This window comes from Lepisma saccharinum, assembly GCF_977018435.1.
Source record: "Lepisma saccharinum chromosome 12 unlocalized genomic scaffold, izLepSacc3.1 SUPER_12_unloc_1, whole genome shotgun sequence".
Taxonomy (NCBI): domain Eukaryota; kingdom Metazoa; phylum Arthropoda; class Insecta; order Zygentoma; family Lepismatidae; genus Lepisma; species Lepisma saccharinum.
In genome coordinates this window covers 15301528-15329240 of record NW_028142891.1, presented here as the reverse complement: position 1 = coordinate 15329240, position 27713 = coordinate 15301528, and the positions used below count along the sequence as shown (strand labels likewise).

At 40.6% G+C, this 27713-nt stretch overlaps 1 protein-coding gene across 1 annotated transcript in view; it reads right to left on the bottom strand.

Annotated features, from left to right (window-relative positions):
- The window catches only part of LOC145982188 (23 kDa integral membrane protein-like), a 41828-nt gene extending 22806 nt beyond the window's left edge, over window positions 1-19022 (bottom strand). The window contains exons 1-3 of the mRNA XM_083115754.1: window positions 18938-19022; window positions 15002-15190; window positions 3987-4169 (exon numbers count right to left, since the gene is read on the bottom strand). Of these exons, the coding sequence (XP_082971880.1) occupies window positions 3987-4169; window positions 15002-15190; window positions 18938-19006 (441 nt within the window). The 5' untranslated portion in view covers window positions 19007-19022. The remainder of the gene's footprint in view (window positions 1-3986; window positions 4170-15001; window positions 15191-18937) is intronic.
- Window positions 19023-27713: the final 8691 nt, after the last annotated feature.

Sequence of the window (27713 nt, the reverse complement as noted above, 5' to 3'; positions counted from 1 at the left end):
GGAACTGTTATGGAATTGTGAAGAATTGAGCTAGTTAGAATTGAACAATATTTTTATCACCGACAGGAATAATTATTACAAGATCACAGAACATGTGGCAAATATTATTATAGTGATAGCCCAGTATGTATACAGGGAAGTGTTTGTAACAGCAGAGCTTGAAAATTATCATATCTTATAGGGGGGTTTGTTCTGAATACAATTATATCCTATCAATTATGATCCCTGACACAGCTCCGCTGTGATTAGGGCTTTTGCTGAGATTCAGATCCCACCTCAAAACAATATGCATAGTCCCTTTCTTCTCAAGCCGGGAGGCACAGATCCTATTTCAAATCTACCTATACCGGGAACAGGCCTCAAATCTCACACAGACACAGGGCCATGCTGAGATTTTTTTGGCAAAAAACACAATTTCATGCCACACATTGGGAGATGTGAAGAATTAGACAAGCTTTAAATCCCACACAAATACAGAGTTGAAACTGTCATGGCATAGGGATGAAATAACATCTAGACACTCAATAGATAGAAGGAATTGTTATAGTTGTTAGATGTGAAGAATTAATTATACCCTAACTGTTAGTCCCTATCTCAGAGCTGTGCTCTGTACAAATCCCACACAGGAACTGTTATGAAACTACACAGACACAGAGCCTTGCTGAGCATGAAACTGTTATGGGAATTGTTAGATTATAAACACAGAGCTGTTATGGATATGGGGGTGAAGAATTGAATAAAATAATATTTATACCCATCTACTCTGTCTCTAATATTGCTGTACAAATCCCACACAGATACAAGCTGAGCATGGAACTGCTATGGAATTGTTAGAAGAGATTTGTTTGTAAAGAATAAAATAATTTTTAAATTTATATAATATCCCTATCTGCTCTACATAGACACAGAGCTGAGCATGGAACTGTTATGGAATTACACAGAGATGTTATGGATATGGATGTGAAGAATTGAACTAACAGAGCTGTGTTGTTTTGATGTTATTAGGTACAAATCCCCACACAGACAGAGCTGAGCATGGAACTGTTAGATTTGTGAAGAATGAAATAATTTTTAATCCCTATCTCTAACAGAGCTGTGCTTGCCTTACAGAGACACAGTGCTGAGCATGGAACTGTTGTGGAACTGTTAGATGAGATTTGTTTGTGAGCTGAGCATGGAACTGTTATGGAATTACACAGAGATGTTATAGATATGGAGGTGAAGAATTGAATAAAATAATATTTATACCTAATAACAAAAATATTGAGTATCTTCATGGTAATCACCTATCCAAAATTTGAATCCTGTTCCCAATAATTATATCACTGGTATCTTCACTCTAAGCTCAGCATTGTGCGAGGTTTTGAAGCTTGTTCCCAATAATTATATCCCCGCACAGTTTTGTTCATGGCATAGTTCTAAGTTTAGCAAGGATCTGTATATTTCAATCCTGTTCCAATAACAGCATCACTGCACAGCTCTGTCAGGTATAGGGATATTGAGTATAGATTTATGGAAAACACAGCTCTGTTAAAATTGTTCCCAATAACAGCATCACTGCACAGCTCTGTCAGGTATAGGGATATTATTTCATGGCAATCACCTATCCATAATAGTTCTAAGCCCAGCAAAAATCTGTTTCTGTGTGGGATTTGAATCTTGTTCCCAATAACAGCATCACCGCACAGCTGTCAGGTATAGGGATATTGAGTATAGATTTATAGAAACCACAGTTCTGTATGCATTATTATTTATATCTGTGTCTGTGTAATTGAATTTTGTACCTAATAACAGCAGAAATCTTCCATGACAATCACCTATTAAGCTCAGCAAGAATCTGTATCTGTGTAGGATTTGAATCCTGTTCCCAATAACAGCATTGTTGCACAGGGATATTGAGTATCTAGATATAATTTCATGGCAAAAATTAATTCTTCACTCCTATCCATAAATATTTGTAGGATTTGAATCCTGTTCCCAATAACAACATCACTGCACAGCTCTGTTAGGTTTAGGGACTAGATATTCATCATCACAACATGCAGCAGAGCTGTTCATAATTAATAAGATATAATTGTACTCAGAACAAACCTCTATACCAACAAATATTATAAACACCACCTCTTGCTCAAATATATCATGCAAAAGCTGAGATAGACCCGCTTGTAGAATGGCTTCACTTTTATGAACTTCCAGACAGTTTGGATTCTGTTTCAAATTTAAGAAACCTGAAATACATAAGCTTTGGGAGTTTTGTTTGCAACCCGTACAATCCTACATTTGTAGACAATATATTGCACAGTCCCGAACTGCTGAAGCTCCAATTGCAGTATGTTTGATATGGAATCGTGGAATCCATTCCATCGCTTGGAATTATGATTTTATGCGGTGCGTGCCTTGTAATGGTACTTGTGATATTAATTGTATTAGAATAGGTGTGACAGAATCCAAGGACTTAACATGTTCCACAGCAATGCTGTACTACAGAATCAATACTGATCTTAAAAACAACATATTCCCACTCAAGAAACTTGAAATTGTTAGCAAAAAAAATATTTTGTGTAATTATTTAAGTCCATCTTGTATTGAATAAGCCAGAATTGATATTGTTTTTAAGCAGGTACATAATCAACTCATTAAAATATAAACCAGAATTTACATCCAATTTTCCTGCCTCATCAAGTATGGAAATTGTTGTGTCCCATGATATGTCATCAACAGGCCACCTGCTGTTTGTATAAATTCTATGATCATGAAAAAATTTGTAAAACCTAAATTTTTCTAAACTTGAAGTACTTTTTGTAAAAAAAGCAACATATTTTCCCCAAGAACAATGCAACAGGTATGCATCAATTCTATGCCAGTATGTATTGGATTCAAAATCATCATATTCAGAACCCAATTCTATGCTCACATACCCAAACCCAACATCACTGTCAAGTACCCATCTTGCTTCTGTTTCATTTTGCACTTTAAAAAAATCATACTCTGATAGATTTTTCCCTAAAACAATCCAACAGGTGGTCTGATTTTATATATCTTGCAATATTTCTTCTTTCAAAATATGTTTGCATGTTCAGGTATCTATATTATATAAAATTTCTTGGGGTTCAAATCAAAATTCTATGCTGGATAAAAATATCAGTTGGGTTCAGCACTGTGCTTTGTGTGTGTGTGTACGTGTGTATGTGTATATACACTTAATATTTTTGGCTTTGGTATTTATATACAATTTCTTGGGATTCAAATCAAAACTCTATGCTGGATAAAAAAAAGCAGAAATAGGGCACAACTTGGCCACAAGTGGACCGGAAGTGGACCGGAAGTAGGCAAACCGGAAGTAGACCGGAAGTGGACCGGAAGTGGACCGGAAGTGGACCGGAAGTAGACCGGAAGTGGACCGGAAGTGGACCGGAAGTGAATATATGAGGGTGTGGGTGGGTGTGGGTGGGTGTGGGTGTGGGTGTGGATGGGTGTGGGTGGCCTAATTTTAAGTGTGGCCAAAAAAAATATCAAGAGGGGCATATTTTTGACAGGTTTATGGACAACAATCTCACAGAAGTGCCTTCTGTAAGTGTAAACAAATCAATCTGAGGGGGGTCATACTTTCTCATGGAATCCATGAGGGCATTTTTACAAAAATCTTGGATTAGGCGGGGTTCCACACTTGAGCAAAAAGCTCGTATGGGCATGTTGAGCCTGTTTTAAGTGTAAGCAAATCTGCTTGAGGGGGGTTCATACTTTCCCGCGCTGTCCCTACCACAAATACCACTACTAATAATATTCTTTTCATGTTCAGAGGAAAATTCATGTTCTTTTCATATTGCCCCCCACATACGAGATCTCTGGTTACATGTTTGTAGTTTGGTCGGTCTTGCCCTAATGTGAACTGCACATCATTGGGCGTGGTCAAGAGTGAACGGAACATCAAAGTTGGCCGTTTGCCTAAAATAAACACTAAATCTTAACTAAAAGAGTGCAGATACCCTTGACTGGATGCCGTCCCACGCCGTTCCATACCGGGAGACGTTGTTTGCAGCGAGTATGAATGTATTGTTCATGTAGACCCTCGCCCTGTGATGCATCTTCAGCAGCTCGTTGTACCTCGTCATGGCGGTGATCCCAGCCCCGAATTCCACCATCATCACGATTATCAGAATCCGCGAGTACTGAAAGGAAAGGGGAAAAATCGAATGGAAAAGGACGTTCTATTGTCACCGGTGGAATGCACAGACTACAGGGGTTTGTACAGAATATTCTATTTGGGGGTGTAAGTCTGAATTTGGGAGATCTAGAGATGTTTCGAGTCAAAATAAGCATCAATTGGCCCCTTGTGAAAAATTTTATAGCGCTGTTGAAATTTTGAGGGTGTTAGGGGAGTGTGCATAAATCGCTGACAGACTACATTTTTAAAATCAAAGAAACGTAAAACGCCGCCGACCTTCAAAGATGAAGAATCAGCAGGCACGGGAGTTTAATAGGAAATAGTAGGAAATAAAATAAAAGTCAGCAATAACTCGGAGAACGGTTGGGTGCAGAATAGAACATGCACAGCCGGCTAACGTTCGAAAATTTGAAAAGATCTCGGGGTCAGATATAGTGCGATTGTCTTAGAGTACACAGTCATAGTCCGATTATCGATTGATACGCAAAGGAGTTACCGCGAGGAGTGGTGCGCCATCGGAATTTCATTTCAGGGAGCGTGCCTGCACAGGAGAACTGGCGGAGACGATCTTCACGTCTAGAACCAGAGGTAACGTACAGTGTGGCCAGAAAGTCCCTTTACACCCGAACTAAATGCGTGTAACAATGAAAGATGGTAAGATGTTTAAGATTTTTACCTCCCATCCTGATCATTGATATGGCAACATTACTCCTCACGTGAATTGCCACGTGCCTGCCGCGTAACTGTCACGTGACTGCCCGCGGAGGGAGAATAAAGTCTGTGCGTTGACCAGTTCATTGTCGCGCCTTCCCGTGTTTGGTGAACAACAATGACAGATACCAGTGACTTCACTTTGGAGGAGCGCTTAGTGACAACTGTGTGGGTCCATAAACGGAAGCACAACAACGAAAATATGCCTCAGGTGATGGATAGGTTTCGTGAACGGTTCGGTAAGGAGCCACCAAGTCGTCAGACTTTGATCACGTGGGAGAAGAAAGCTTTTCGCCTGGGAAGTGTTTTGGATGCCCCTCGTTCTGGTCGTCCATCAACCGGAAAGGAAACTTGTGCAGACGTTAGTGTGTCGGTGATGCGTTCACCTTGCAAGTCGACCAGAAAGCGTTCTGCAGAACTTGGAATTGCAAGGAGCACAATGCAGCTCCCCACTTAGGCCTGCACGCATTCCGGCCAATGGCCATCAATGGGCGTATCAAGCTGTGCAGGGATCATGGAGGTGCACATACGGATGTTTTGGACAAGTAACTGTAAATATTATTCATGTAGGGATGAAATTAGTGGAGGTGTAAAGGGACTTTCTGGCCACCCTGTACAGTCGGAGAAAGAATTACCTGGGCCACGGGACCTAGAATTTCGTATCGTCTTAAAGCCTGTTGTTTATGCAATCCAAATAACAAATTATTCGCTTAAGTTTGTCTGGTGGATCTGAGTTCTCGGGAAGGATTGAGCATTGATAGCATGAGTCACATGACTCATGCCGCCCCAGCAACAACAAACAACACCTGGGTGCTAGAGTACAACACACATAAATTTGCCGTTGCGTAGATACCAATTTTCGTTTCGTCTCCCTCTCTCTTAGTATCACGTGTTCTACCCTGCTCGAAAACCTTCGCTATTGTTGCCATATTGTCATTCCATTCCTGGACACACTCGTGCAAACATCATTGAAAACAATTGAATAGCGCTCCAGCTCGCGGTTCACACCGTTCGGCAGGGACGGTAATGTGGCAATATAGCACGGCGTAGTGGTTGCTTCTTTTATGCAGTGCATGTTCATTGGCTAGCTAGTAACTAGTGTTGCCAACTGTAATAATGAAGCACTATTTCTGTCACGGAAGGGGAAAGGCAGGTAAAATGACGGTGAGTTTTGTTGGATTGGAAGCACCATATTTTTATTTCATACTAAGTATTTTACCGGTTTGACGTTGTGTGCGTGTATTGCGTGTGTATGTGAAAGTGTGTGTTTGTTAATGAAGGTTAAATTCCATAATACCTCCAGTTCTGTCAAAGTTGAAATAAAAAACCTTACATAGCCAAGCTCGGGAAATTCTAAGCAACGTGCACGAGTTCATGAAGGAGGAAGCCAGTGAAGGTGTTAGCATCCCAATACAGCATTTTGACAAGAGAGCAGCGGCTGCGACTGGAGTTCCTGAACGAACAATCAGGGCTATCATGAACGAAAGACAATCTCTTGAGATGTCAGAAGGCCCCTCCACATCATTCCACACTCCCGAGAAAGAACAACAAAGACCAGCGACCAAATCGTCAGTGAATGCTTTCGATGAAAACGTTATCCGTAGGCGCATATACGACTACGCTCTGCGTGAAAATGAAGTGCCGACATTGAAAAAATTGCATGTCAAATTACAGGCGGACATACATTTTGCGGGAAGTCAAGAGAGTTTGCGACGTTTGCTGCGAAAGATGGGATTTAGGTGAAGGAAGAGGAGGCTGTCATTTTTGCTGCTTAATGCGATGCATATTGTTTTCTGTGTTAAAATTACCATGCTTTGATGGGTGACCAAGTTCATAGCAGGGCCGGCGGAAAGGGAGGGCGAACCGTGCCACTGGCCAGGGCGGCAAAATTTGAAGAGAAGAAAAAAATAAGCCTATTGAAAACTGTGGTCGAGCGAGATATTCTTTTGCGCTTAATAGTATTGAAATAGCATAAGAAGTCTCATTATTTATTTTATATTTTGATGTTTTACTTAGAAATATATTGATTTTCAATTTCCCGTTGCTGCGTAATGGCGGGGGGAGGGGGGTCGAAATGGAGCGGCATCTGCCGCCTCCGCCCAGGGAGGCAAAATGACTAGCGCCAGCCCTGGTTCATAGCAAAAGAAAAAGCCGCGCAGCTTATCGTCTAGTGGCAGTATATGTACTTGATATTGTTGTGGAAACCGGCATCGTTTGTAAATGTAGAACAAAGGCAACCGACTTTCGCCGATCACAGAGAGGAAATAATAATACTGCTTGAGGAGGAGTGTTGTGGTCCAATTGTCGCTTTTTAACACGTTGGCATGTTGTTATCTGCCGTTGCAGTTCCGTACCAGTGTATACGGGTTTTGGGAGTGAACAGCTAGAACGCCACCAGTGCATTAATGTAATGAAAAATAATATTTTTTTATTTTGTTTGAAATCACTCAAATAAGGAATCGTGTGAAGAAGTCTTCTTTGCAGCATTTTTGGTAATTTTACTTATGTGTTAGTTCATATTTTGCGAATTTTTAGTCCATATGTATGTCGCTACATACAAAGCCACTTGTTAGTACATATTAATCCTAGTCCTGGTATAATGCATGGCGTTTAAAACTCAACGTTAGATAGACCTGAATTCTCTAATTTCCTTGTTGTACGTAACAGCTGTGCATCGGCGAACTGCAGCGATTTTTCTATCTGCTCCATTAGCAACACTGCTTCTTTAGTTCTGTCGCGCATCGCACGGCAGAAATATCTGCGCTGGACTCTACGTGGCCTCAAGAAGAACATTTCAGCAACTGGTTTCTTAACAAGATCTACTGGTAAGAAAATATTTTTCGAGTGATACTACTCATTGTCAAGAAGGTTCACTGAAATGATGGTTCTCATCACAGGCCACATGCCACACGTTAATGGTTTAAGTCCAGTTTACGCACTGGACCTACAGATAAAAGTGGGATCTCTATCTGGTATTGAATTCGGAAGCCTTTGGTTACATGTCGAAGACGTTACCACTACGCCATCGGAGAGGCAATGGAACGCCTTGAGAAAGAGACGAGTGAAACCATATTTGGCGTAAATTTTAAAAATAAGACAATATTTTGTGGTCACAGTTTCGAACCGTGGGAGAGGCATTTTTTGTCCCATCGTCCATTTCACGAGTTTATAATTCTTCCTCACCGACACGATTAACGCGAGTGGTTGAAGAAAAGCGAAGTAAAATAACTGAAACAGAAATAGGAAAAAGCGAAACAAATTTTATCCATAATATTCAGTCGTGTTCAAGGAATGCTACCTTTAAAGAGAGCCGTGGTCTCTAACTTGTCTTTTCCCCTTCCTTTGTGCTCTCGATTCCCTCTGTCACGATTGGTCTAAAACTAATTAATGCGACGTTAATTAAACAATCCAAACAACGAAACAATGCACAATCAACTGCTCAACATTCCATTTTTTTTCGAATCGGAAAACAATTGAGATGTAGTAAAATGAAGCAAGAAGCAGTCATAAACTGGGAATTTGGTACGGTATAGAATTAAATCGGTGAATATGTTCCATTTGATTGGATTTTTGTTATTTAGTGTCGCTATTCTTTCACTTTTGGCAAATAGCGACGATGAAGATGAGTAATGAGTGATGATATGATGACATTGATTAACGGACACTCACCAAGAACACCCATGGCCAAGCCGAGATTCGAACCAGGGGCCCATGCTGTCGTAGCGGCTGTGCTAACCACTCTGCCATGGAGGTTGGTTAGGAGTGGACATTATACCATATTTTGTGTGCGCAATTGGGATCAATCAATGGAATGACTAGGCATATTACATTATTAATATATTCATATCATAATATCACGTCATATTATTCGGCACGAAGTAACATCAGAGACATTCAATCTTGCATTATTGCCTTTCAACTATTTCTTCGACTTCAGGTTAATAACATCAATAAGATAAATTATGAAACAAATGATAATGAATGTGGGATATTGACAGTTATTTCGAATTACCTGACACAAGCAACATTAAGCAGACTCGGTGGGCAAGCTCATTAAGTGGTCAACCTTCGATCTCGTCACCAAAGTTCCCGGATTTGAGTACCGTCCTTGTCACAGGTGTTTGAGTTTTTCGTCATTAATTTCATGTAATGGTCACTCGTCCGCGACTACAAAGAAAAGTGATGTTACGTAACAAAACTAATAAAAATAAACATGATCGAAGAGTACTTATTTCATCTCTCACGAAATCTCCTATAAAACCGGGATATATGAAATATATGAATCTTCACATACTTTTTCGATTTCTATATTTAACTAGCCGAGACCGAGAACGGGAGAGCAATTTTCAATGCGAGAAACCGAGAGACGGAAACACTGTAAATCTTGTTTCTTTCTTGACATCTCCCTAATTGAGTTGTTCTGTTCGTTATTGGCTTTGTATTGGCAATTGTCATTATTCTTCCCTTGTAGGTAAACCATAACGACGATTTATGATGAAATAAAGCAGATAAAAGGGCAAGAACAAGAAAGCCATGCCTGCCTGGGACTTCAACCCAGAACCTTACGTAACGAGATTTGAAATTCTGGAGAAGGCATCTGTGTTTCGCTTGGCTTTATCTTTCCTCAACTTCTGTTATTTTATCATGCACGTATAATTAAAATGGATCTGAGAAAATACGTTGCGATCCATAATTGTGTTGGTTTTTGTATGTGGTTGAACATGACATTTTCTTACACTGTGACAATTTCTTTTTTTAGTTTTTTCTGCACAGATAAGCTAATCTGGACTGGACCTTCAGTTTAAAATGACATACGAACGACTACGTGCATCCACCGTGTATCGAACCTGGGATCCCTTGATTATAAAATGACGACGTTATCATTAAGCCATCGAGGAGGCCCCGTGAGAAAATATTATTCACTCGATCTATAAAATAATTTATTTAAACATTTACATTTTCGTTATCTTCTTTCATTTTGTTAAATACTCTTCTATGTCTCTTTTTTGTCTTGGAATTTCTTCTTGTTTCAGGAAAAAAATAATACATGCAGGCTGTATACCCCTCCCCCCATACAAATAGATAGAAAGCTCACTCTCGAGAACTAATTTATAAATAACGTAACCATTAGGAAACAATTCGAACGTTAACTGATATAACTGCAGATGAAACAATACTTACAGATTCTAACGAAATATCTATTCTTGTATAACCTCACAGGCAACAGGTATCTGGTGAATCATTCCCTCTTGCTAACTACGAGCGAAGGTCACTGAACCAAATGGTGGCAAACAGGCGTCTGCTCTACGAAACTAGGGTTAGCAGACGAGGCCCGTGTTCCTGTTATCAATGACGAACGAAATAAGGAAGAACACAGCTTTCATATCAAACTAGACCTGTGTTTTGGTCCCGTCATTGCATGATAAACACTTTCTCCTTGTGGCCTTGAAGGCCTACGTAAAGGCTTCTCTGCAAGAAAGATATCTTACCATTGAAGGGAGGAAAAGTGTGTGTGTGTGTGTGTGTGTATCGAGGTCCTTCAACTTTCGTATTCTTCTTCATTACAGAAGGCGTGCTGTATCGTCGATTTAATCCAATCTAGCCGTTCTAGGTTCTGTTTCTGTTCGGTAATTTCACATTGTCTTCCTGCTTATGTTATTCGCGACGAAGCTTCTGGTTTCGATAATCTGGACAATAACGGGATTGTGTTGGTTGGTTGATTTGGTGTCTAAGTCCACTTTATGCACAGTAAGCTAATCGGGAATGCACCTACAGTTTAAAGTGGTATCCGAACCAATATGTGCCTACACATTACTTTGCTGCTAGATATTTGCATGCTAAGATGTAGGAAATGCTACATTTTCAGTGTGTGGAATTAAGATTTATTTCTGATACGAAGAATCGGAGAATGGAGTAGTGTTTGAATTTTAGCCCCCCCCCCCCCCCCACACACACACAGGATATCGGTCGTGGTTTTTATAACGAAATATAACATGGATGAATTGTGTCAAAAAAACTGGAGCCTATTCACATCCCTACGGAACTTGGAGGAAAGTCCACATAGAAATTAGAAAGTTCTATTCCGACAAACTCGGGACGTATAGTAAATGAAAAAGCAAAGTGCTACCTTGTGCTTTGCACCAATCCATGAAGGCGTGTAGGGGGTGCGGAGTTAGGGTCCCACACTTTCTTGTTACGGTCGAAGGTGGGGATAATGTGATCAGCACCACGCCCCTGGCCGCCTTTACCCCCCCCCCCAAAGTTTCCTAGAGGTACCCACTTTATACGACGCTGGGTGGGCGCCGGAGCCACTTGAACAGGTGGACAAAATTCCAATTCTCCCCAGTCGGAGATCAAACTCAGATCTCTCGCATGGTAATCAAACTCCCTAACGACCGAGCTACCGCGGCACATATAGTATAGTAGCCTTTGTAATTAAGGCAATAATTATTTTAGCGTTTCGTTCAACGGTTTTAGGGGAATCATTTTCGGACATAGGCTATAACTTTTGTCGGTTCTGCGACCTGGCTTGAGAAAAGGCGATTTTATGACGAACAACATTCCACCTAACAAGTCACGTGACTTTCCTACATTTCCTGTGTCTGTTGGCTATTGCATGAAAGACGAGTTGCTCCTTGAGACAGGCAGAATCACCCGATCACCTAAAGGTGCAATGTGTGTTGCCTACCTTTCCGGCATTATTTACTGCCATTAAGTCTTATGGGGAAGAACTTTTTTCCACCACTGTACATCCTTTTCTCTTACATCATGACCCTGCCAGTCCAGTCAAAGAAAGTGTTTTAAACCTAAATGTTGTACGAGTTACCTTCATTTCTCAGGGGTGTTACCCCATGCACATAAAAGTACGTCTCACATAAGCGAGTAGCTTTAGGCTGGCATGGCCTAGATTAACATCCCTAACAACCCTGCAGGGGTTTTATACGGTAACTATCCTACAGGGTGTCCGAAAAATGACGCAACAGACTTTGAACGTACGTAACTTTTGTACAGAAAACGATAGACATGAACCTTGCGCAGGGTATTAAGTGTGCATATGTAGATATTGTTTTAAAAATAAACTAAACCTACCTATCTTTTTGTACGATAAATTTCGACTCTTTTGCTTCATCTGGGCACTGCTTGAATATCATAGCCAGATGTCGGACACGCCTGATGCTGCCTTCTGACACAACCAATGTTGCCAGTATACCTCGTAATTTCCAAAAACGTACATTTTATTACTTAATTTCCAAAAACGTACATTTTGTTACTATGTCACAAAAATTTATTGTTCTTTTATAAATTCGATAAATACCTACACAGATCATCCATGTTTGCTTTTACTTCACACAAAAACTTTTTTCAACTTAGTAACTTTTCCTCAGACTGAACGTTTATGTACAGCATGATTTTATTGTTTAATGTTTAAGAAACATCCACATATGCAAAGTTAATACCCAGTGCAAGCTTAATTTGATTTGATTTGATTTGATTTGGTGTTTTTAAGTCCACTTTATGCACAGTAAGGCTAATCGGGACTGGACCTACAGTTTAAAGTGGGATCCAAACCACTACGTGCCTCCACCGGGTATCGAACCCGGGACACCTTGATTACAAGGCGAGGACGCAACCACTGCGCCATCGGAGAAGCAAAGTGCAAGGTTCATGTCTGTATCGCTTTTTGTACAAAAGTTACGCCATTGGCTGGTCCCTGGAGATGCAGGATAATATTCGCCATTTTACAGGGTGTTCAAAAAGTCTGGAAAAAATCAGATTTTTGTTCATTAGTCTGAAGTACAGACGTCGTATATAATAACTATAAAAACATAATTTCAATTAATGAACAATTGTATTTCGTATAATTACCTAAGAGCAATAAGAACATATTGAAGGTTAAAACCAAGCATTTGAGGCTAATAACAATTTCTAAATTAGTTATTTCTTTTCATCGCATCGCAACCGCAAATACTAAGCAGAATGTTACACGAAGTACTTCCGCGTAAAGTACTGTGTGCTATAAAGAATCGCTATAAGATATTTGAGCATTTACATAGCATTCAAGCCAGCAAAAATATTAAAGGAAATTCTTGTGTCTAAACCCGGGCTTAGACGCTTCCGGGTAGAGGCGGTAGTATAAACAGTATATTTTATGTACCCTCATATATAACAATCTCAGGGGGTGATGTTCGGAGACACGGAAGGCCACCAACGATGCGTACATCTTCCAATCTTCATTCCCGAAAGCACAAGAACTTGAGAGCTGTCGTGAGGAATCTAATGGAAAAAGTTATTTCTCTCTCCGACGCACATTACTGTTTGTTTTTACCATGTGTAATCTGCTCCTTGTTTTTGAATAACACTGTATTTGTTTGCCACTTTTGGCTCATCGCGACAATGAGGATGAGCTATGAAAGACTGCTCACAGTAAACACTGGCGGAGTGGTTAGCGAAGCGCGCTACTACACCAGGAGTTCAGAGTTGAAATCCCGCCCTGTGCATGGGTGTTTTTTGTGAGAATCCCTTCATTTAATTTCATAATATCATCAGTCATCTCGTGTGGCCTCGATAATCCGATTTTCCGTATAAAAAGGTAAAAAAAAGAAGGTAAAGTGCTCCCCTGTGCTTAGCACTACGCCATGAAGGTGTATAGGGGGTGTGGGGGTAACGCCCCACACTTTCTTGATCCGGTTGATCCGTATAAACCGAGGCAAAATTCGAGTTCTTCAGATTTTCCGTGGTTTATTGTAATTCGAAATAGTCTCGGTCCCGATCACCTAGAATTATAGGTCCGACTTCCGTAGTGGAGTGGCTATCACATTAGCTACGAGGCCAGGCGTCCCGGGTTCAAATCCCAACGTAGGCATGGGTGTTGTTAGTGAGAGTTCCTTCATCAATTTAATCATACTATCATTCTCATCATTAGCCAAAAGGCAGAAAAGTGACACCAAGTAACAAAAATAAAAAATGAAATCGAATTATAGGGACTCGACTGCAGTATACTCTGTCCCAGAAATATTTGCAGCAAGCGAACGAAAACGAAACAGCGCAACATCAGAGGGAATGGTGGGGCATGTAGGAAGAAACGCGATGCAGCTACCAGCCGTTTGCAGTAGGGCGCACTGCTTCGCTCTCTCTGCTTAGCTTTCTCCCCTTTTCTGCCGTTATGCGCGGCCTTACTGCACAGATTCCTAGAATAGAGTATAGATAGTGGTATTTTTAACAAATAGTCCATAAGGAATTGAAGACCACAGGGAAAGAATGTGCATTGTTCACTTTTAGCCAAATTTTGAGATAAAGGTGCTATCAAATAGCTCTGTGAAGGGGCTTTGTAACTAGGAATTGTACAAGAATAGAGCGTGCTTTTTCCATCCATTGCAAAGAAGTTTTGGTTGTGTATACAGGGAAACAACATGCTCATATAGTAGGGCGACTTTTCATCGAAAATGTGCCTAGAAATGAACGTCACAAGCGGCAACACTATTTTTCTGAAAGAGGTCATCATACAGAGTCAAAGAAAGTGATGTTGCCAACTTCGCAACCTGGAACAGTGGCCGCCATATTGGATTGAAAATGGCGGCAGATGAAATACACTTAGCTTGCTGTTTCTCATGACAGAAACGTTACTATGCTACACAGACTTGCAAAACTGGTGTCATTCGAAAGAGAAAACTCCAACGAAGTATAAAATTACCATCAATCTTAAGTTTTATTGTTACCCGTTGAATATAGAAATTGTATTTTGTTTCATAACATGGTAAATATCAATCAGATCGAAAATATGGTTATGATAAAACGTAAAGTACAGTTTCTGCTGATTATGTTGCAAGTTGTTGGAGGAAGTTATCTCTCTTAGTTCCGAAGTTACGAAGTGACAAGCTTTGGCCATTTTGTCGCTCTACTAAGAACAAGAAAAAGGAAATAACGTACTCTCCTGTAAAATCAAGAAAATGAACAAAGCATAGTAACGTTTCCCTGTGGTCTTCATTTGGTAACTATCAAGATGAACATGACCTCCCCCCTCCTCTTTGCATTTATAGCTTTAAATTTTGTATCCCTTCTGTACGAAAGGGTCCTAGTGTCCCCCCTTCCTCCACAAAGGAATGCAAATGTCTGTCACTTACTCACCCAGAGGTAGAGTTCCGCGTTGCCCTTGTACTGAGCGTAGAACCCGAGCGTGGAGGCACCGAAGAGAATTACAGAAATAACGATCAACAATATGGAGGGGAGTTTTACATTCCTCTCGAATGTGATGTCGTATACGTCTCCTTCCGATGTTTGCACGCTTCCGTACGCTATGAAGAATACACCAATAACCTGGAACAAAACAGAAATATACATGTATGTATGTATGTATGTATGTATGTATGTGTGTGTGTGTGTATATATATATACACACACACACACACACACACACACACACACACACACACACACAAGCACAGGATGTCCATAAAGTCTCACCCACCCTGGGTATTGTGAGAACGGCTGTAAATAGGAAGAAATGGCGAAACACGTATGCCATGATGTTCAGGGGGAAACGTTTTGAGGCCAACCATTCCCTACCCGGGCCCCACACAAGGGGGTAGGCTGGGGTCGACTCATTTTTTTCAAATAGCAAGGCGGCGAAGAATATGTCGTTTGAAAGGTGTTATCATAACAACAATAATACAGCAAATCCGGGGTCTCTACGTATCTCCAATTAACAATGGAGTGAAATCAAATGTGGAACATGATCAGCATTGGACAGGACTCGAACTCCTACAGTAGTAATCCTAGACAACAGTGGGAGCTAGAAAAATGTTGCTACACTGTAGCATGATTCGGAATTATCTTAGCAGTGTCTACAAATACGTACACCCCTTCCCCCACAAAGAGATGGCAATCGTCCGTACACAAAACCGCATATCATCGCGCCCCCTGAGATTGCTACCAGGAGGACAAGGACCGACATGCACAATCGCAACTCAAGTCAAATGATGAAGGAGGCACGTAGTTACATGTACAATGTCAACTGAAGGCAACTGGGGGAGGAGGGTTACAAGATGTTACAACACATACACCACTAAAAGTCAAATTGAGCTTACGTACTATTTACAGAAGATGTTCCAAATGAGCCCCATTCACTTGTTGGAAGGAGAATGCAGACGGAGTATCGAACCACATCAAGTAATCAGTGTTACTACCACGATGAAGATTCAACAGGACCATTCTGCTTGTGTTCTCGTAAGCAAACAGACCGGACCGCAAAAGTTCGAAGTGACTTTGAAATACTGGGCGTAGCAGAGTTGTAGTGTCGTACACACTGTGTTCTACTAACGTGTTTCCTGTATCTTCCGTTACTGTGGTTCTGTTTGTGCGTGTGTATTGGTGGTTAAAGTGTTTGCAACGACGAGAAAAGTGAATGGTGCCGGAAGGGCGCGTTCTGGCACAGACAAAGTGGAAATTATCTTTCTTTCCGGTGAATGTGGCAGAAACTACCGTGCCACTGCTAGACAATTTAACGAATTGTATCCCCAACGCTCTAGTATTGACCATAAGTACTTGTTTCAGACCTTGTGAAAAAATTCCGTGAAACGCAAAGCGTCAATGGCAGACCACGTCCAGGACGAACTCACATCGATGAGGCAACACTGTTGTAAGATATAGGACGCGTGACTGTAAACCCTGAAACGTCTCTCAGACAAATAGAAGAAGCAAGTAACATTACACGGAGTTCTATCAGTAAGGTGTTAAAATTACACAAATTTCATCCTTACAAAATGCAGATAAAGCAAGAACTAGGAGATGATGATTTCGATAGACGAATTGAGTTTTGCGAAATTATGTGCGACAGTGACGAAAGTTCTTTTTTCTTAAATGGCTGTGTTAATAAACACAATGTTCGAGTATGGGCAGATGTTAATCCCCATGTTGTGAGGGAAGGCCATACGCAAAGACCTGAGAAGGTTAATGTGTGGGCAGGTATTTTAGGAAACCACATAATTGGGCCCCTATTTCTTAATGGCAATTTCAACGGTAATCTGTACCTGCAAATTCTACGTGACACAGTAGATCCCTTGGTAACGGACCTTGTAGAAAACTCAGTCAATGTCAACGGTGTGTCTGAATTTGATGCGGACAATATCGTTTTTCAGCAAGATGGATGTCCTGCATACTACAGCCGGGACGTACGTGAGTACTTGAACGAACATTATCCCAATAGGTGGTTAGGCCGTCGTGGTACCATCGAATGGCCTGCGAGATCGCCTGATTTTCTCCGAACAATTTTTCCCTTTTGGGACACCTTAAATCTGTTGTGTACAAAAGAGAACCTAGTAGTCTAGCTGATCTGCAACAAAGAATAATAGCAGCCTGTAGAGACATTTCAGCAGACACGTTCAGCAAAGTGCGACGTGCATTTCATACTCGTCTGTTCTACTGCCAAGAAGTGAATGGGGTTCATTTGGAACATCTTCTGTAAATAGTACGTAAGCTCAATTTGACTTTTAGTGGTGTACGTGTTGTAACATCTTGTAACCCTCCTCCCCCAGTTGCCTTCAGTTGACATTGTACATGTAACTACGTGCCTCCTTCACCATTTGACTTGAGTTGCGATTGTGCATATCGGTCCTTGTCCTCCTGGTAGCAATCTCAGGGGGCGCGATGATATGCGGTTTTGTGTACGGACGCTTGCCATCTCTTCCTTGGGAAGGGGGGTGTACGTATTTGTAGACACTGCTAGGATATCTACGAATCATGCTACAGTGTAGGAACATTTTTTCCAGCTCCCACTGTTGTCTAGGATTACTACTGTAGGAGTTCGAGTCCTGTCCAATGCTGATCATGTTCCACATTTGATTTCACGACATTGTCAATTGGAGCTATGTAGAGACCCCGGATTTGCTGTGTTATTGTTGTTATGATAAGACCTTTCAAACGACATGTTCTTCGACCCCCTTGCTCTTTGAAAAAAATGAGTCGACCCCAGCCTACCCCCTTGTGTGGGGCCCGGGTAGGGAATGGTTGGCCTCAAAACGTTTCCCCCTGAACATCATGGAATACGTGTTTCGCCATTTCTTCCTATTTCCAGCCGTTCTCACAATACCCAGGGTGGGGTGAGACTTTATGGACATATACATATACACACATACATACATACATACATACCGTACTTACACACACACACAGAAATGTTTGAATTTGAATTGTTGTTTTAAGTCCACATTATGCACAGATAGGCTAATCGGCACTGGACCTACAGTTTAAAGTAGAATCCGAACCACTGCCATGTGCCTCCACCGGGTATCGAACTCAGGACCACTTGGTTACAAGACGATGACATTATCACTACGCCATCGGAAACGGGAAGGCCTAACATATTTACAAACAGATACGGATACATGCATACACACATATATACATACACACACACACACGGATACACACTCAATCATATATTGATTGTTTGATTTGGATTATCTTACTTCCCATTTCTGCTGTGAAACTTTGTATAGAGGATATAAAGGCCATGGGGAAGCAAATGCTGAAAATAATAGTTCATATTTTCACCACCAGGTGAATTCGCTTTGAAGGGCAGTTCCAAAGATTTATGCACAATACTACTTATATACGTAAATATTAATCAGGAACTTTACTTTTTGTCAATTGAATCTAACTCCGTTTTTGTAAGTCAATAAATATTCATTTCTTTATCTGACATTTATTTCCTTTCCAGAGCAGTAATTTTTGACATAATTTGTTGTGATCTTAACTACTACAAACACGTAAGCTGGATATTGAATACGTGCTGTTATGTCTGTATTCTTATACCGTCTTCTTTCCTATTCATGTAATAATAATACAATAATAATTAAATTACATATTTAATTAATATGATTTCAATGTAAATTTAATTATTATTATTATTATTATTATTATTATTATTATTATTGAGACACTTGGTCGGACCCCCCACCCCACGAAATACATTTCTAGATACGTTCTTGCCACCTGGTACTAAAACTGAGAAACGGTCGAAAGCTGCTAATTCATAAACATAATATTATTGAACTTGCAACTTACAGCTAGCGCCCCATTTATTCCAATGAAAATAAAGTCCTGCTTGGAGATCATAGTTTTTCGTTCACTCATGGCTGCAGTGATCCATTCCTAAGAGACCAAAAACATATTTTAGACTGCAATTGTTATGGAGCTTTGCATTGAAGTTGCCATGGATACTGAAGTATGAACATATGGAATGCAAGGTAACTGTCTTTAACCTGTTTAAGGCACGTTTTCATACTTCACCTTCTCACAAGAGTAAAGAAGAAAATTTAGAATGAATGGTTTGATTGGTGTCGAAATGAACTTGTAACAGTTGGAGAATTATACAGACCATTTGCTGAATTCAAACCACACAAACCATGGTTTCATCATGTAAGTGCTACAATAAATGTAATTGTATTAATTAATAGACTGAGAACGGGCCATTTGTGCACTAGGCAACAATAAGAAATGTGAATGTGGCTGGGGAATTGCAGATGCACAACATATAATACTGGAATGCTCAAAATAATAGCGAGAGAAATATCTTGTATAAAAATTTATGTAATCTAAAGGTTCAGTTTCCAACAAATTTGTTAAGTTTGGTTGTTAATACAGATGGGCGGATTGGTTATAGTTTGTTATCCTTTTTAAGGAAGTGTAACATACAATTGTAAAAGGCAAAGTGTTCTTTTTTTTTAATCTAATATCTGTAAAGACTGATAATTTTAATGTAAAACAATTATGTACATTTTATATGCGTATTGTAATGGACAAAAAACGGCATAAAAGCTGTAAGGTTCAAAATAAAGAAAGAATGAATGAATTCGTACAGCGCACATTTCTACAAACCTTACCGTCGGCTTCCGTGGCGGAGTGGTTAGCACATCTCGCTACGACGCCAGGGTGCGAATCCCGGCCTGGGCATGGATATTTGTGAGTGCCCATTCGTCAATTTCATGATATCATCACTCATCCCCATCTTCGCAAATTAGCCAAAAAGTGGCACAAAAGCGAAGTAAAATAAAGCAAACCAATCAATCAATCTACGAGCAAACCTTATCAGCACGTCCTACAAATGAATCAAGTGAAAATGAAGGTTTAGGAGAATTCACTACACCACTTCCTCGATTATTTGGTACTAAAGTAATTGGGTGTAATTTTAGCAATGGCACTGCAGTTGGCTTCAGCACTTTTTTTGGTGGTAGACACAGAAGTTCTGCTTTTGGATCTCGCACATAGTCTTCTTCACAAATATGGGCACTGCACACTCTCGCATTTTGTTCATTTTATTTTATGTAACTTCCTTTAGTTTTCTGGTTACAATTTCCACAGCGTGCTACAGTACAATTAGGCATGATCACAGTTGAAAAGAACAAAAAAACATCTCATTTCAAAACTAAAAATACAATAAAAATTAAATCGAGTACATTTTAATCAAGAATCTGCTTGCTCTGTATTGAATATCCAGACTTGCATGAGTTTTCGTTAGCCAGTTCTACACATGTTTGGGAAACGTGTTTGATATCTAGAATGAAAGCCGAATCACACGGAATTTGATATCCTGTTAGTTGGCGCTGAACTGGCTACCTGACCGGAAGTGATGGCACGCTGCTTGACTGGTTTTAAGGAATAGGTAAAGGTAAAGATAAAAAGGTAAAGTGCTCCCCTGTGCATAGCAACACGCCATGAAGGCGTATAGGGTATGTGGGGGTAACGCCCCACACTTTCTTAATCCGGTCGTAAGTGGGGGTGATGTGATCAGCATCACGCCCCTGACCGCCTTTACCCCCCAGGTTTCCCCAGGTACCCATGCTATTCGACGCTGGGTGGGCGCCGGGGCCGCTTCCATCGTTAGAAAAGTTCCCGGATTTGAGCCGGCCGGGGATCGAACCCGGGACCTTTAGCATGGTAGTCAGACGCGTTACCGACTTTTTTTTTATTTATTTACAATATAACTATTACATTCTACTACTTTTTAACAAGGTTTAACCATACTTCATTTGTGGTTACATTCACAAATGTTACATTATTGTTGAGTCATACAGTGTGTGTTGAATATAGTTTGCATATAACCTTTTTTTTTACTAGGTAAAATTTTCCCATATTCACTTCGGTAATAGTCCCTCATATTGTTTCCTGTTTGTCCATTGAAAAAAATATATATCATGTACAGTCATGGAAAAAAGTTCTTCCCCATAAGGCTTTAATAGGAGCAAGTAATGCAGGAGGGTAGGCAACACATATTGCACCCTTCGATGATCGGGTGATTTTGCCTGTCTTAACACCGAGAAATGTGTTCCACGCGAAGGTCAACATGACAGGAAAGCAAAGAGGGTCACGTGACTATTGGTTACGTGGAGTGTTGTGCTTCTCCACGTCCCCAGTTCTTGATCCACATTGCAGAAAAAGTAGAGCTGCATGCAATATATGAAAATAGGTTGTTTTCAACTACACGCTTAATTATGATTTTCCCAATTGTAAATCTATCAGACGTGTCTCCCGATTTAGTCGGGACAGTCTTTTACTTTGAATTCCTGTTTTTTCATAGGCGTAACTTGACGGGAGCAGAAAGGGCATTTGTAACCCCCCCAAAAAATCAGGTTTCTTAAAGCTGCTAAAACAGGAATTAAATACTATGATTTGACGCGTCCAAAAAAAGTATTATATTGAAAGATTGTTCCCAAATACGTAGATAGCAATTTAATACTTTGAAAGTGTCTCAGATTTGTTTATTATGTCACATCTTAGTGTGGCACAGGTCTACTACAAAAGTGGAATTTCGTAACAGAAATATGAACCCACTCCTTTTATTTCGTAGCCGATTTCATCTTGAAACTGAAATTAAGAATATTAGTTAACAAGGTAAAAAGGTAAAGTGTTCCCCTGTGCATAGCACCACGCCATGAAGGCGTATAGGGGGTGTGGGGGTAACGCCCCACACTTTCTTGATCCGGTCGTGAGTGGGGGTGATGTGATCAGCATCACGCCCCTGCCGCCTTTACCCCCCAGGGTTTCCCCCAGGTACCCATGTTATTCGACGCTGGGTAGACGCCGGGACCGCTTCCACCGTTAACAAGGTCATTGGTAAACAATAAAAAAATGTGTTAGACCCAATTCTTTAATACCTTATCATAATCTTTATCGCAATTTTAAATTTTGTTGTAAGTCCACTTTATGCAAAAAAAAAAAGGTAAAGTTCTCACCTGTGCTTAGCGCTACGCCATGAAGGCGTATAGGGGGTGTGGGGGTAACGCCCCACACTTTCTTGATTCGTTCGTGAGTGGGGGTGATGTGATCAGCATCACGCCGCCCCATACTTTCTTGATTCGTTCGTGAGTGGGGGGTGATGTGATCAGCATCACGCCCCTGACCGACTTTACCCCCAGGGTTTCCCCCAGGTATCCATGTCATTCGACGCTGGGTGGGCGCCGGGGCCGCTTCCAACGTTAGAAAAGTTCCCGGGCTTGAACCGGCCGGGGATCGAACCCGGGGCCTATAGCATGGTAGTCAGACGCGTTACCGACTGAGTCACCGGCACAGATAGACTAATCTGAAATGCATACAGTTTAAAGTGGGATCCGAACCACTATGTGCGATCACCTGGTATCGTACCCGAGACCCCTTGATTACAAGGCCTTACCACTACGCGATCAGTGAGGCGCACACAATCTTTGTATTTCGACCTTTTTAAACCTATATGTATCATATAAGAGGTTGTTTAACGTTGCTATGCCTCTATGGATTATATATAGCCAGTATTCGAGCACATAGCGTCAGGTTTCATAGAATATAAGCTTCTCTTGCATGTTTATGGTTTCCTGTCTGCAGTAGAAAAACTGGCAGGTTCCCGTAGCTTTTCTTTCAATAGTCTTCCAATGGTTGCATATCATATCACTCAAATTTGATTCATTCGTTGCGAACACAATCCCCGATGGCGGAGTGGGATCGTGGGCGCCTTGTAATTAAGGGATCCCGGGTTCGATACTCGGTGGAGGAACATAGTGGTTCGGATCCCCCTTTAAACTGTAGGTCCATTCACGATTAGCCTAACAGGACATAAAGTGAACTTAAGACACCAAATCAAGCAACCAACACAATCCCGTTATTGTCCAGATTATCGAATCCAGAGCCTTCGTCGCGAATAACATAAGCAGGAAGACAACATGAAATAACCGAACAGAAACAGAACCTAAAACCTACATCGGATAGATTGGATTAAGTCGACGATACAGCACGGGTTCTGAAATGAAACAGAATACGAAAGTTGAGGGACCTCTATACGCACCCACTTTTCCTCCACTCAATGGGGAAGATATCCTTCTAGCTCAGAAGCCTTTACGTAGGAGTGCCCTGAGGGAACTTCAAGGCCACTACGATAAAGTGTTCTACGTGCAGCGGCGTATACTCTGGGTCATCTAGGTAATCGCAGATGACCCGGCTGTATTTCTTTTTTTTTAATATATATATATATATATATATATATATATACACATTTCCTCGCAATATTCTTCCAAACCAATTTCGATGCATACATTTCCTTGCTTCCAGCGCGCGAATACTTCCAATCGTTTGCCACCGAATGTCCGGGAACCTTTCTCCAGCCGGTGGAATGACTTCAGGGAATCTCACCCTGACGTCATTCCTCCCGCTTTCCTTACAACCCTTGGCGAGGAGGGAGGAGAAAGGAAAGAGGGGGAGGAAACACTGCTTTTCAGGCGCGGTGATTCCGTGCCCAGGGTAAGCTCCTTCTTGTGAGAGTCCACCGGTCGCACTCTCAACCTTGAGAGCCTTTCCCGTTCCCTCCGCTCAACTAGGGAAAACATACCCGGTAGAGTGCGAAGAACAGGAAAACTGAATAACATGGGCAAACCAATTCTACGCTAATTTTCACTTTACATTTGCTTCTGTCTTGCTGATTTCTGTTACTTGAACATAAATTTATCAAAAGGGAAAAGCTTAAATATTGAAGATGAAGCAAACTGAATTAAAATTCAAGGCTTAAGCAATTAAAGCACCTATTTGCTGACTCCCCCCATCCTTGTATTTACAAAAATAGTGATTGTTTCTCCTCTCTAATCTTCAAAAGCAGCGAGAATACTTATCTCACGGAACTGAATATTTTTTTAAAGGGAAACCCCCCTCCCCGAAATCCTACAAATATCTAATTTAAAAAGTGTATAGTGGTAATTCATTTTACTTCATTAGCAGGATTAAACACTTTGCTTAATACGTTCTAATAATCTGAGATTCATCTTCAGGACTTCTAACCCCACTGTTTCAAATTTATGTGGCGGCTGATAATAAGGGATGATCCTCATCCCGAATTAAAATTCTGACTCTGACCTGCAATGATTCGAACTTTTAAAAACCTGTCAATTCGAGCTCGGAAAGGGATTTTTTTTATTATTCATAGGGAATTTCATTCTGAGCCAGGAACACAACAACAGAAGTTTGGCGCGTGAAACTGAATGCGTGTAGTCGTTGGCTTCGTGCTGTGCTTCGTGTTTATTATTTATTTAGGTGTTAGTGTTTGTCGTGATAGTGCTGTGTTAAAGGGTAATGGATGTGATACAAGATTTGCTGGTGAAACCTTTTGGAACAAGATCTTTTCAGGAGAAGTTGCAAATTGTTAATACAGGTAGGCCAGTGTCATCGCTTGAACTTATTTCTACACACAAAGACAAAATCGGGAATATGTGAGGCATTTTCGCAAGCAAATTATGACAAAACACCATGGTTGACAGGAAGTATAAGTGTTAATAAGCTTTGCATTTTTGTTCGCCGTGCTTACTTTTCGGGGCTGAAAAGAATGTATGGACGCGTGACTGTAATCTTTGCAACACTTGTGCCAAACATGAAAAATCCAAAAGTCACATAACTTCCTCTGTTAAGCTGCAATCTTTCGCCCAGACACGTATTGACGTGCAACTGGACAAACAGCGTGCTTTGGATGTAGTACAGCACAAGTAATCGGGTCCTGGAGTAAGTTGAATTTTGCACTTAAATTAATATTGCGGGTTTTTATTTCACTAGTGCACGTCTTTCATTTTTATATTTCACAGGCTGTTTTTTTATAGCTTTATAATACTGTCTTGTTTTATTATTTGAAATTCTACGCGTATAGTAAACTGCAATAACGAGAATTAATTGATTGTGATCGTAGCAATAAGACAAACATTCCGACACAATATTCCTAAATCCAATATGGAGCGTGACATAAATTGCACGGAAACTTTTGGAGTTTGAGGATCAAAAGGTCGGAGATTACCCACTCGTTAGAACCAGCATACGCCACTGTCTACGTGCAATGACGGGACCAAAACATACGTCAGATAGCTGTGTTCCTCCTTATTTCGTACGCCATTGATAACTGGAACACGTGACCTCGTCTTTGGTAGAGCACAAGCCTGCTTGCTTGCCACCACCCTTTAGTTCAGTGACCTTCGCCCGTAGTCAGCAAGAGTGAATGACTCACCAGATACTTGTTGTCTGTGAGGCTACACAAGAATAGATATTTCGTTAGTGGCTGTAAGTATTGTTTCATCTGCAGTTATATCAGTTAACATTTCAATAGTTTCCTAATGGTTACGTTAGTGATAAACATGTAAATTAGTTCTCGAGAGTGAACGTTTTATCTATTTGAACGGGGGATTTTTATAGAGCCTGCATGTATTATTTTTTCCTGAAACAAGAAGAAATTCGAAGACGCAAAAAGAGTTGTATAAGAGTAGTTAACAAAAGGAAAAAAGAAGAAGAAAACGAAAATGTAAATGCTGAAATAAATTATGGTAGAGATCGAGTGAATAACATTTTGTCATGGGGCCTCCTCGATGGAGTAGTGATAACGTCGTCGCCTTGTAATCAGTGGATCCCGGGTTTGATGCACGATGGATGCACATAGTGGTTAGTATCCCACTTTAAACTGAAGGTCGAGTCCAGATTAGCATATCTGTGCACCAAACCAAAACTAAGAAAGAAATTGTCACAGTGTAAGAAAATTTCATGTTCAACCAGATACGAAACAAAAGGGAATAATATATTGCAGGTTGGAGTTCACATCTGTAGCATCTAACCAGCACAATTATGAATCGCAACATATCGTATGAGATCCATTTTTATTATACATGTATGATAATATAAGAGAAGTAGAGGAAAGAGAAAACCAAGCGAAACACGGACGCCTTCTCCAGAATTTCAAATCTCGTTACATAAGGTTCTGGGTTGGAGTCCCGAACAGGCATGACTTTCTTGTTCTTGCCCTTTTATCTGCTTCATTTCATCATAATTCATCGTTATGGTTTACCTGCAGGGGAAGAATAATGACAATAATTGCCAATACAAAGCCAATGACAAACAGAACAACTCGATTACGGAGGTGCCAAGAAGAAACGAGACTTGACAGTTTCTCCGCCTCTCGGTTTGTCGAATTGAAAATTGCTCTCCCGTTCTCGGTCTCGACTAGTTAAATATAGAAATCGAAAATGTATGTGAATGAATATACATGTATTTTATATATTCCGGTTTTGTAGGAGATTTCGTGAGAGATGAAATAAGTACTCTTCCATCGTATTTATTTTTATAATTTTTATTCCCTGTTCGATGATCGCGACGATAAGGACGAGTGACCATTACACGAAATTGATGACGAAATAGTCAAACACCCCCGACAAGGACGGTACTCAAAACCGGGAACTTTGGCGACGATATCGAATGTCAATCACTTAATGAGCTTGACCACCGAGCCTGCTTAATGTTGTTTCTCTCAGGAAATTCGTAATAACTGTCAATATCCCACATTCACTATCATTTTCTTCATAATTTATCTTATTGTTGTGATTAACCTGAATTCAAAGAATTAGTTGAAAGGCAAAAATGCAAGATTGAATGTCTCTGATGTTACTTCGTGCCGAATAATATGACGTGGTATTATGATATGAATTTATTAATCATATAATATGCCTATTCATTCCATTGATTGATCCCAATTGAGCACACAAAATATGCTATAATGTCCACTCCATGGAGGAGTGGTTAGCACAGCGCGCTACGATGCCATGGGTCCCTGGTTAGAATCTCGACTTGGGCGTGGGTAGTAGACCTAGTGGCCCGGTACTGAATCATCATTTGGAGCTCGAACCATCATTTGGAGCTCGATCGCCTTAATGGATTTCTCTCGTAAGGCATGTGTTGCCAACTCCTTACCCGAAAAAATCACCAAGGTTGTGGCGCTCGTCGTAGCCTTTTATGATGTATATTTTGAGGGGTAGAGTTGGCAACACTGTGGGTTTACTGTAGCTTTTTATGAGGGGGGTTTATTGCCCCCTGTTTACATCTGGCAACACTACCGTAGATTTTTTGACAGTGTTGTTAACCTACTGGGTTTTTTCACTGTAAATTTTCATCAAAGGACCTGAGGGGTCCATGTATTTTTTATGTCTGGCAATACTGTTGGGGGCCTAGTGTTGGCGACACTGTAGGTTTACTGTAGCCTTTTATGAGGGGGGTCTATTGTTTTCTGTTTACATCTGGCAATTTTATTGGATGTTTTTTTTTTGAGGCTCGAAATTATTATTTGAGGCTTGAAATCATTATTTGAGGCTCGTCGGTGTTGCGTACCCACTCTACAAAAATTCCACTATATGATCTTTCACTGGCTAAGCTAACCTACAAATAGGAGTTGGCAGCACTGACTTATAAACCTATTGGGTCTTCTTGGCATGTTTTTTCATGATGTGTTGCCAGGCTATTGAGCATCTTGGCGTATACAATGTATATATTTTGAGGGGGGGTTATAGCTTTTTATGCTGTACGA